The sequence below is a fragment of the Chaetodon auriga genome, chromosome 22, assembly GCF_051107435.1.
Source record: "Chaetodon auriga isolate fChaAug3 chromosome 22, fChaAug3.hap1, whole genome shotgun sequence".
Taxonomy (NCBI): domain Eukaryota; kingdom Metazoa; phylum Chordata; class Actinopteri; order Chaetodontiformes; family Chaetodontidae; genus Chaetodon; species Chaetodon auriga.
Window position 1 is genome coordinate 16847413 of NC_135095.1, and position 12290 is coordinate 16859702.

Below are 12290 nucleotides of genomic sequence, written 5' to 3' on the forward strand. Positions count from 1 at the left end.
CTGTTGTTTTCACAGTGCTGACATGCAACCGTCCCTTTAGTCTGATGCAGGATCTTTAGAAGACGCCTCCCCCTTCACACCCGCCTCACAGTTTGAATGCTTTTGGGTGAACTGACCCTTTAAAATCACACGTTGAGGCTGACCTGTCGTGCCGAGCTTTCGCTGCCTGTAAACTGGGTCTTATTATTTTTATTTGCATACAGAGTTTTACAACAAGTCCTACTTCATTTAGAAAGTAATTTATGCCTCAACAACTGCTGATTAAGAGCTCCGCCAGCTTTCATTTATTCTATTAATCAAATTATGAGCTGCTCGTTGAACAAACATGAAAATGTCAAATGATAATAAGAATCTCAGATAACAAAAGGGAAAAAAGTGATCTAGAGTCACTGGAAAATATGTTCCCAGATGATTTATATAAGAATTTATATAGAAAAGTCAACCGTCTTTTTCGACCTGTGACCCCATTTTAAAACCATTTTAAAGTCTCCACCTTGTTTCTGCTTTGAATACGAAGCTTTGTGATCGCTCCCTGGAGGTTAAACGTCTGCTCGGATTAATCATCTTCATTTCAGTTCTGATATTAAATGCAGAACATCTGAGAAGCTTCAGTATTTAGATGAGTTTCTTCGCCTGATATTCATGATTCACTATATTTAAATTTATAACATCGAGGCTGAATAATAAAAAAAATCAAGTGCCATTACTCATTAAAATTAAAAATCATTATTAAATCATTAAAAATGTATGATGCCCCTTCTTCAAAGAGTGAATGTTTCAGGTTAGCCTGTAATATGAGGGCAAAATACATTTATGATGTATTTTTTCAATTCTTAGAACTTTATTGATGACAAAGATGAAGTGCTGTCAGCAAAATCACAGATATTTGGAGATAAAGTGAGAGAACAGCCGTGTTAGCAGCGCGCGCACAGTGATGCTAACATGCTGCCCATTAGCAAAAAACAGTTTAGCATATTAGCAAGCTAACATTTGCTAATTAGCACAAAATGCAAAGTGCAGCTGAGAATGTCCTTCGTTCTGCAGGTATTGTTCAGCTGATGATGATGAAGGTGCAATAATTATGTTCAGATATTTCAGTCCTCGTCGGGCCACACCGCTAACACGCCTTGGGAAACAAATTAGCATAATTTAGCAAAGAACTGCTAAATTTCAAATTTAATGTCTGTGAAAAAACTTCAACCTGAGTTGATTCCACATTTTTGATGAGGATGTAAATGAAGTATTGTCTCCAAATATCAGCAATCAGCGGCCTCGACCCACAAAGCGTCAGCGCCACGGACCAGACCGCGGTCCGACCTGAGCCGAAAAGTCACCAGGAAACAAAACTCTTCATTTGTTCAAAGGCAACAAATCATTTTGACATCAGCAGACGAACGCCGGCTGACGAGAGAGCGACTGTGTGCGTCCGCGGGATAACCGACTCCATTAAACTCCTCCCACCCCGACAGCGACGCTGATTTAGCTCTGATTGTGCTCACTCTGCCTCGCCCCACACACACACACACACACACACACACACACACACACACACACACCATCATCTCTCTCCATGGTCTCTTCACTCCTAATGAGGCAGCTTGATTATGCAGCCTGCTGGACTAAATTAAAAAGACTAATTTACAAGCCGAGCGTGGTGGGCTGGTCCGGCTGATACCGCCGGGCCGTGGAGTCAAGGCGCCACTCAGAAAACATCCACATGCATGCAGCACACACACACACACACACACACACACACACACACACACACACACACACACACACACACACACACAGTGCGTCACTGTGCACTGTCCTCTTCAAACCACAGTCCTGCAGCTCGTCCACTGAACATGTGCGCCGTGAAGCATCGAGGTGGCGTTTAAAGGCGTGACGCTTCATTTACATGTTAATTTCCACCGGCGGTTAACGAGCTCTGGCCGAGGACACTACGGCTCCTGCGCGGTAATCACAGCCTTGCTCGCTTCAGGAGAACGTTTAAAACACAGAGCGGCAGATTCTGCATGCAGCTCGCTGTTATTACTGTGCTTCACGGACAATCAAGCAGTGATTTACAGGAGGCGTCCACCGCAGCGTTCTGAAGTTTGTGGAGTCTCAGCGTGAGGGAGCGGCTGGAATTTGGCTGTGGCTGACCACGAGAGAAAACTATTGTTGTTCAGTCACAGCTTCACCCAAAACCGTTTCAGGACAGCGAACGCTCGCTGCTGGAGTTCTGACCATACCTTGTCATATTTGGCGACTATCTCCGCCCGCTCCTGGTCCAGTTTCACCGCCGCATCCTGCTCGGTATCAGACGCTGGAAGCAGAGAGAGAAGAGATGAATGAGTTTCAGGGCAAACTGTGACAGCTGTGTCGCAGTGAGCTGCAGCAAACAGCGAACACGCTCTCTGTGTTTGTGGTGATGTTTTCAGGCTTTTACACAAACAGGAGGATCGAGCGTGTTGTCCCTGAAAGCTGATGTCAACACGGCGGCGTTTAGAGATTCAACAGCACAAACATCGGTTTGTTGTTTTTCTGGTAAATTATAGGTGAGCTGCACATCGTGCTGAAAAAAAAGGAAAATGTTCCAGGCTGACAGACGACAAACGAGGCTACAGAGCAATTTATGCTAAAATGTCTGCTAGCTTCACTCACAAAGTATTAACACAGCAATTAAAAACACATTATTATAATTATATTAACATGTTAACCATAGCATGCTAACTTTGATATGCTAACTTAAAGCATTTAGCATGTTAGCTGCTACCCAGTTCACTACATTTACTCCAAATTTTAGTTTAATGTTTGAAATGAACGCACAAAGTATTTTTATTCTGCAGGAAAGAGAATGAGCGAATGACAAAGTTATGCTAACATCCTAAAACTTAGCTTGTTAGCATGCTGTGTTAGCGCTTATCTGCAGTCTCGTTCATTCCTCCTGATCAGTCATTACTTTCAGATTATTCTGCTGTGGATTCAACATTGAACAAATGCAGGTTTTAAGTTGTTCCAGACAGCAAATAATAAAAGAGACACAGAAAAGAACAAAAACAACAAAAGATACAGACTAAAAATCAGCAGTAAAATTCTGTAATACTGCACAAGATCTTTGCACGGATGTGATGAAACGAGCGAACGTCAACATAACTAACAGCAGTGCAAACATCAACACAGGCTCCGTTAAATGGTGCTAGAGTTCGACATCATTTGATGCAGCTGAAGTTCAGTAAAAATCATCCAAAAAGCTCTGTTAAAGGACTTCCTGTAAGTGTTCTGAGGCGTTAAAGGGGCTGTTACTCACACATGAGATTATCCTGTCAACACAGACCGGCTTTGTGTTACTCAGTGTGTCAGAGCCAAGAGCCGGCGTGGAGAGCACACACTCGTCTGAGCACACACTCTCCAGACCGGTCAGAGAAAGCCAGCGGGACACTTCGGCGTGGGACGGCCGGCGCGTCAGCCTGACCTCAGCCGGGCAGAATAATGTGCGTTTCTGTGTTTGTGTCCATATGAAGCTGCTTTAACTGACAGCTGAGCGGCAGCACAGAAAGCCTTCTGTTTGCCGAGCCAGCGCACCACACAGCGCGAGTACGCTGCTGCTAACACACACTCACAGTGAACACACACCTCTCACCTCCCTGTGCACCTCAGGACTGTAAATCAGCATTCCCCACAACTCGGCGTTCATCACACACTTCCTGATTCAGCCGACCAGGAGAGGCTCCAAACATCGGATGTGTGCTAACAAAGCTGGCACACACTCCGTTAAGTGGGGTCGTGTTGTGTTTATGTTGAATGTAGTGTGCAGCACGTAGTAATGGAGGCGGGCGATGAATCATACCTACGAGCTGAGCGGAGACGTGCCAGTGAAAGCATCATATTAAACAAACAATACGCGTCTTGAATGGATGCTGATGGGACTGTCATGTTAGATGATTTAACTCTGTTGTTCAGATTCAGATTCAGATTATATTGTGAGTTTTTTTTGGGAGAGTTTCCTGGTTTATCACACTGGTTTTGTGGATAACAGATGATGACTGAGCGCCTCTCTGCATGTTTAATCTTCTAAAACAGTAAATATATAATAACGTGTTTGTTTCCAGCTCGTGTTTCTCTCCATGTCAGACTTCACTGAAGCATCGCTGCTGTTTTCCCAGACCTCAGGGATTACTTTGGTGAGAACAATATTACTATCACCACCACAAAAACTCCAAAAATAAGTCCCAGGTCGTAATAAACCACAATTATCCTTTTGAGGGAACCATGCCAGCCAAAAACTGTGGTTATATGATTGGAAACAAGAGCCCACAGCTGTGCTAAAGGCCGGCGAGGCTGCACTTTGGCACAGCTGTGCTACGAGCTAAACGCTAATGTCTGGTAGCTAACATGCTCAGTATAGCAACAATAAGATGCTGATGTTCAGCAGGGATGACGTCTAACGTTTGCAGGTGGACAAATAGAACATGGTGTTTAATGAAAGTCCTCGTCCTCAGGGGGACACGATGACCACATTTCATGATAATTTCAGTCTGGATCAAAGTGAGGACTGAACCAAAGACTGAAAATGGCTGAAATTCATTGAATGCTTTGCAGAAAAAAAAGTTCCTCCTCAACATCTGTGGAGCACAAAGAGTCTGTAACTGTAAACACTGAAATGTAAAGCAGTGTGATGAACATATGCGAAACATCAGCATCTTATTGTTGCTATAATGAGCATGTTAGCTACCGGACATTAGCGTTTAGCTCGTAGCACCACTGTGCCAAAGTGCAGCCTCGCCGGCCTTTAGTACAGCTGTCCAAAAGGATAATTGTGGTTTCTTATGACCTGGGACTTAATTTTGGAGGCTTTGCATGAGAATATCTTGAAATTCATCATGTAAAATGACTTTCCAACAGAAAACACACAGAGAAAACAGCTGATGCTTCTCAGCTGAAGACGCCATCGACTCTGAACAGTGTGAAAGTCGAGATCTTTGGCCTCCCTGCTGTCGTGAAACGCTCCTGCCTCCTCTCTCTCTGACAGTTTTTCAGCTCCTCGCAGGAAGTATTTGACTCCTCTCATTCTCCGGCTTCCTCTCCGGGTCTCCGGGCTTCGCTGGAATTCCAAAACGCTCCCAACAAACACGCTCCTTATTGAGCCGGCTGGCATTTTTATGACAGGATGGTGTGTGTCGGTGAAAGGCATGTCGCCGTGGGCTGCCGTGGGGGGAGCGGGGGGCAAACTGTCGGGGGCAAATAAATAAATACAGTAAAGTCTTTTTCTGCTGGGAGTTCCACCCGGGGGGCCCTGTGGTTCCCATAGTGAGGGGAAATGGGATTCGGTCTTTTCTTCGCGCTGACGTTCAGCCCCCTCACGGCCCCCTCACGGCCCCCTCACAGCCATATTAGTATTCCTCAGCGTCCTGACTTAAGCTAAATGCAATTAGACCCCTTTTCACGCTTCAAAGATCACACTGGCATCTGTGACGGAGATTGGGGGGGGGGGTGTTTTTATTTGTGGCCGAGGAGCCCTCGTCGTACTCGTAGCAGGTCCGGCGAGTTTAGCAGAAGACCCCCGTGTGACTGGAAGTTCACAGGCTGTGTTGTGTTCGCGGCTCGGGAGCTTGCTTAACATCATGTGCTCACAAAGAGGACGCGAGCTGTCGTGGAAATCATGACACCCAAAGACTCAATCGAAGCAGAAATATCACACCATCTAACAGTTAAGCAGGAACTCATGGAGGATTACTCCTTTAAAAGACCCCCCCCCCCCCTTGACCTTTCACCTCCTCTGCTCGAAGCTGGTGTCAGCTCCAGCTAACCGTCCCCGTCCCGCCGTGATTAAAATGTCCCCGCCAGTCACCCGCCGGACCAGCTGGACGCCGCCCCGTCCCCATCTCTGCCCTTCACTCCTCCTGCTCCTCGCGCTGCATTCAGGGCACGTGGGAATTTACTGGCAGCACTGAGGTCAAAAGGAGTCAGAAGTTGTTGGTGCGTGACAGTTCATCAGAAACCATCACGATACGTCAAGAATTCAGGAAGTGAGGTGCAGACTTCCTCAGCGGCGTTCGCCACTTCACAGGTGAACGCTGCACATTTTCATTTTCATCCAGCGGCCTCGAAGCTGAGACCGACGAAGACGTGTGGAGAGCTTTTAAAGAGATTTTCTTTTCTTTATTTCTCTTATTATCTGATATCAACCGCAGGCCTCAACGAGGTGAAACAAACAAAAATACATTTACTTGAAGGACATTGGAAGAAAAAACGTGGCTTTTAAAATGCATAAATAATAGAAATAACACAATAATATACTTTAGATTTCATCCAGAAAACAGTGACTGAATACTGAATCTCACTTTACATTTGAAGGTTTGTCATATGGGAAATGTTCCTCTGTGGCGTGGGAGGATTTTACAGCTTCAGACTAATGCTGCCTTCAGGTGCTGCTCAGACTTCTGACAGAACATGGTCAGTGAGTCGGGGGCAAATATGACTGGATAAACAACCACTAAATATACTGAAAAGAGAGAGTTGAAATTGAAACTCAGAGTTTGTATAATGTTATATTGAAGAGAAGATGCTGCCAGCAATACTAGAATACCAATAACAGCAATAACATCAGCCAATGGGTGCATTAGATCATCAATATATTAATTAGCATACAGCAGCACCTGGGTGTGGATCTCTGGGGAGGTGTTTGGTCGGAAAAAATCAATTGATTGAACAATTAACCAGGAACAATTATGATAATCGATTAATCACTTTTTATTAAACACTAAATCCACATTTTTGAGTCAGTACATTACATGTGCAGCCACTTCATGACACCATCTATTGATCCTGGTCCTGTTCCATCAACGTGAACCTGCAAATCTCTCTGACGTCCCTCCAGGACACAACGAGACAATGTCACGTTCATCCCAAGACCCCCCCGACATCTAAATACTGCAGCCAACTGGAAAGACTGGCAGTGTGCAGCTGAGAGTACAGATGAAATACTACCTCTACAGTACTTCTTGTACTCCTTGCTAAGCTGAGCTACGCTAACAGCGACCTGCTGCTACAGACAAAACAAGCTTCATCGAGAGAATGATCTGCAGGATTTGCAGCCGTTGTTGCGTTTCCATGATGATTTTCTCAGGGTTTCATACAAAGGCAGGACTATTTACTTCAAGGAAACTATTTCAAAGCCTCCCACAGGGAGTAAAACCTTCTCATCTTTGCTTCATTCCTTCGCTGCGACATCACGCCTCATCCTTGAATGTCAAACAGCTCAGTAGTGTCCTGAACGCCGTGGGGTGCAAAGGGCAATCAAACACCAGCTTTTCTCACTCTGTCTTCCTCTTGATCAAAAGCCTCAGTTGGACTTTGCAGGTCAAAGCTTCTAAAGACTGGAAACGTGTGGCTGATGAGCCGCTTCACAGTCAAGTCTAAATATGCCGGCGACCACGACAGCACAGGCCATGTGACAGGAAGCTTTGTGGGGTGTATTTGTGTGTTTGTTCCTCATTATCATTGCTGTTAATGACTAGCACTGACAATGAACAAGCATAATAACAGCCTTTTCTCACTTCCTCTGCTCCCCTCGAGCCTCCTCTGGCTGCTGTAATGAGCCCTCTATGTTCTTTATGTTACCGAGTCGTCGCTTGTTACAGCTTTTCGCTCCCTCTTTGTGGATCCACCGTCGCCTCATAGACGCACAGAAAGACGAATAATAACGATAATAACTAATGATAGAGGAGAGGTTGATTGGAGGCTTTACTTGGTTCAGCTGTGGTGTTCAGGGCACACACACACATTCAGATATGTGATGATTCAATATGCTGGATGAGACTCTGCGCACACACACACACACACACACACACACACACACACACACACACACAAAACCAGATGATGTCACCCACCTCACAACAAACACCTGATGAGGCAGACACTTCACAGCACTCTATTATATGTCATTACCGCGCTTCCAAAACAATCATCTGTCTGTGCCGTCTGTTTCCAACCTGAACTCCACCACATGAACGCGACGTGACACAAAGTGACACCCAGCCCTGATGTGAACTGTGCTTCACAGACAAATAATTAACCTCCACGGAGTCTGCACCCGCTCCGTTAATCCTGCATCCAAAACTTCTCATGTTTTTGTCCGAATGTTCGTGCAGAACACAGCGGAACAAAGTCAGATCAGGTCGCTGCTTCCACTTCCTGCTTGTTGAGCTCTTCACATGCCAGCAAAGAAAACTGTGAATGAAAAACAAAGACCTTCGCCACTGCACTTTGAGCTAAATGCTAATGTTAGCATGCTAACATGTAGCACACTCAAGCAAGGCGGGTCACCCAATTGACGACCGATGAAGCAACTGCAGACACTTCACAGTGCATCATTATGCGCGTGCTTGTGTTAGCATATATTATTAGCATTCTAATGTTATATTTGGAAGCAGGGTGTTAGCATGTGATAGTTTACTGCGGGGCGTCTGCACTTGCCTCATCGCTCGTCTGCTGCTGAGTGACATCATGTGGTGTTTGTGTAAAGAGTGCAACGCCACGTCAGTCACTCCTCACCTGATGCATGTTGACTGCATGTTCATTTCAGCGTGTTAACACGGATCACAGCGGCTAAAGTTTAGCGTGTTAGCATTCATCTCAAAAAAGGGCTACAGGCTAACAGAAACTCGTCATTGTTGAGGTAAATTTGTCCTGTTGGTGGCGCCAGCACGGGTGTTTCCCAAAAATTAATCCGTAACTGAATATTTAAAATAATTCCTCTGTGAAGGTCGTCCAGTGTGCAGAAACAAGCGGGTACATCCATCTTCTCCACATACATATCATGCATATTAGGGGCTACGTACTGTTTATGCATTGAAGTTTTGGACTCAGTATGAGCTTTTGTAGGCCAGATCTTCCATTCACTGCATTCCTGGAGCATCATTTTGGTCGTTTTTGGAAAGATTTCTATACGTTTTCCTCCCTAGCTAGCCTGCATTAATCCCACAGGGCTCAGCACTGCAACACAAACCATCACTTGGGCTTTCCTCTTAAATAAACCCATTTAAATCTAATTATAGAAACCCATTAAAAAAAAAGAAAAAAACACTCCTCGCACTGTCTGTCGCCTGTATCGTCAAACAGCAGCAGCAGAAACAGCAGCTCCAACTGGACACAGTCTTTTCATTTTCTACCTCTTTTCAAGCGGTCCAGTGGAACCTCCAGGCGCGTCAGAGCCTTCGTCCGCATCGGTCACAGTTCAACCGGGTCCAGCACACCAAGAGAGCGCCCGAACTACCTCATCCCATCGCTGTCACCACGCACTGCCTCACGCCAGCAGCCAGAGAGGAAATATGAGCGAGAGGCAAGGAGAAGTGAGATCAGAGACGCTTTGTTCACAATGCGGCTGCTTGTTGGTGAAGCTACAGACGGACAGAAATGTGACTTCAGGAGCGAGTCAGTCCCACTCGCAGCATTCTCCACCCAAACACAACAACAACACAACAACCAGCTCTGTTCCACACGTCGGAGGGAGGAGAGAGGAAGGACAGAGGGAAGGACTGTTTACAGCCAACTTTTCAAAATGTCACACAGATAAAATGTGACCGACGGGACGAGTTAGAGTTTGGTCATTTCCAAAACGGGGAGGAAGGGGGCGGCCGTTCACGAGCTGCTCGTAAAACAGCGATGTGATTATTTATGTAACCAATTCAGCGATTAAAGCATTTCCCAACGGTCCATAAAACCTTCTTTGGAAAGGTCTTCGCTGTGCAGTAAGAGTGGAAGTTTGGAAAGAGGATCTGACGAGGCCAGATGACGACAGCGTGATGATAAACAGCTTCCATTAAAACTTCATTATGAAATGGACGCGAGCTGCCGTGAAGGGTCTCATGATGTATCAGAGACGACAGGGAGGGTGGAGCGGCCTGTCATCTCTATCTCCACCCTCCATCGCTACAGGAAGTATCTGCGTTTGTGAGCGGAGAGTTGGCGGATGGGACTTAAGTGCTGTTATCACTTCTGAAGCTCCGGGGTCACAGCAGGAGGGGGAGGGGGGGCGAAGGTTTACCGCTCTCAGACGTCACGTCCACTTTCTGGAAGCCCTTTAAATCCACCTTTCTGTTGGTGCATCACTGCCTTCAGAAGTGACCACGTTTCATCACGTCCAAACATCTTTAGCCTCCGCTGATGAGCCTCTTTCACCGGTCGAAGAGACAAACGCTGCCGGTGGCATCAGCTGAAGCTAATTAATGTTAATTAATGAATAATTTGGCAGAAAGTCAAAATGAAACTCTTGGCGAGCTGTCTGCTGTTCTATTGGCAGCTGCGTCTGTAGCCAATGATCCTGTCAGCCGAGTACACAACTGTGTGAAGGAGTTGTTTATATACAGAAAAGGTTCACTGACAAACACTGTTTGGATGATCTTGCTTTAATACAGACGTCTGCAGTCTGCACGAGACCAAATGAGTTTATTCATTATCTGCAACCAGGATCTCTCTCTAAACAAACTGATTTTATGACCCAGACCTGGACACGAGGTTGGAAAAGGAGCTGCAGCTCCTTCAGATCACCAGAGTTTGGAGTCTTCAGCAGTAAAACCATCCATCTCAGCCCGTCACATCACTTTCAGGAGGCATAATCTTCCATGCAAACTTTTATGCCTATCAGATCAATAATTCATGCGTATTAACTTAATAATTAACTCAATAATTGTGAATCAGGGCCTTCGGTATTTGGAGCAATGAGTCAGATACACGTTTAATCAAAGCTTCATATCGTCTGCTGCTCGTCTCACTTCGAGACTTTGTCACGCTTTCGTTTCCGCCTTCACACACAACGAAAACTAGATGTCAATCGAACCAAGTTATTTAACTTTAGTGACTTAGAAATGCTGAAACCTAAATTTCATGTGTATCTCAACATCAGACCACCAGAACACATTCAACACTATAATACTGCACTGATGAGCACCATATTGGCTCAAATATAAGAGGCAACACTTTTTGTCAAGGTGTACATATTCACCACTAGCTAGCTGCTCATTAGCATTCATATTAATCGCACACTGGCTCCTTATTACCTATTATAAAGCACTTATTAATGCATTATCCTGCATGAGCATATTCTGCAACTACTAGGCCATTAACTAAGAGTTCTCCCTCAATAACCTCCTAATTTCTGCATATTGATAGTAATAAGGAGCCAATATGCTGCTAATGTGCAGGCTAATAAGCAGCTGAATATTAGCATAAAATGGACTACAGCTAAAACTACAGCTTGTGTAGAAGTGTTTGGCTGTTTGTGGCCTTTCTTCACGCCCGTTTACAGTCAACTCTAAAGGTCATTAGGAAGTGAAAACGAGTGGAAAGAGCCTCCCAGTGTCTGTGCCGCAGAAACAGACCAGGACAGGTTAATGTAGTATTAGAGGAGCGATGACCAGAGCGCTGCAGCGCCGATACACATTCCCACAAGGCAAATATTAATCAATATCAAAGTGTGTGTCAGTGGGCGAAAGCAGCAGTCTGGGACATAATTAGATGCAGTCAGATCGCTCAAAGTGGCTAAATGTGGGTACAGATCAGAGGAGCTAAATACAGGTACACCGAGTCCTCCCAGGAGAGGCATGATGGTCACACCCCTCCTCCTCCTCCTCCTCCTCGCTGCAGCTGCATTTCAGATCTCTAACCGCTGTTTAGCTGATCTGCTTTCCTTGAACTTGCTATCAGCTGTTGACTCCTAACGTAAAGCAAGCTGCGCTGCATTTCTGGGACGGCAGGAAGTGTGTTATTATCTTCAGCAGATAGTTGGGAGATAGATGAAGCTGTGCAGCTCTGACACAAAGTGAGAAGTCGCTGTTCCTCAACTGTTTACGCTTCCGAAGTCATTTCCTCGTTTCTCCGGCATGCAAACAACGCGCCCACATCTATGCGATTACACTGTGATTAAACCCAGACCGACTTCTGTGCTGTAAGAATATTATTACCCTGTCAAAATGAAAGACTGAGCCTGATTTAGAGGCTATATCCCAACAAGTGGACTTAATTAACTCATCCTGTCACACTGAGCATGTGCAGATGACAAACGGTGGAAAAGACGCTTCTGCGGTTGGACGGATTCAAATTTTAGGGCGAGACCTGAGACAACAGCTCCTGTAATGAACAACCGCCTGCGGGAACATATTTCAGCTGTGAGTAAGCAGCCTGAAACACACATGCAAAGACAACACACACACTCCAACGAGGTTTGATCAGCTGATCGTCCCAGCAACTAGTGATGCAGCAGAGGAACTGGTGCCAACATCATGACCGTCACCAGTTTG

The 12290-nt window shown here is 45.5% G+C and overlaps 1 protein-coding gene across 5 annotated transcripts in view; it reads right to left on the reverse strand.

The window, feature by feature from the left end:
- Positions 1-12290, reverse strand: part of usp6nl (USP6 N-terminal like) — a 73495-nt gene that overhangs the window by 28957 nt on the left and 32248 nt on the right. For 4 of the 5 annotated variants that reach the window (XM_076722529.1, XM_076722530.1, XM_076722531.1 and 1 more), the window contains one exon: positions 2241-2314. In XM_076722529.1, coding sequence (XP_076578644.1) covers positions 2241-2314 — 74 coding nt within the window. Of the gene's footprint in view, positions 1-2240; positions 2315-9164; positions 9388-12290 lie in introns of those variants that run through there. The other variant, XM_076722528.1, reaches the window with a different exon arrangement.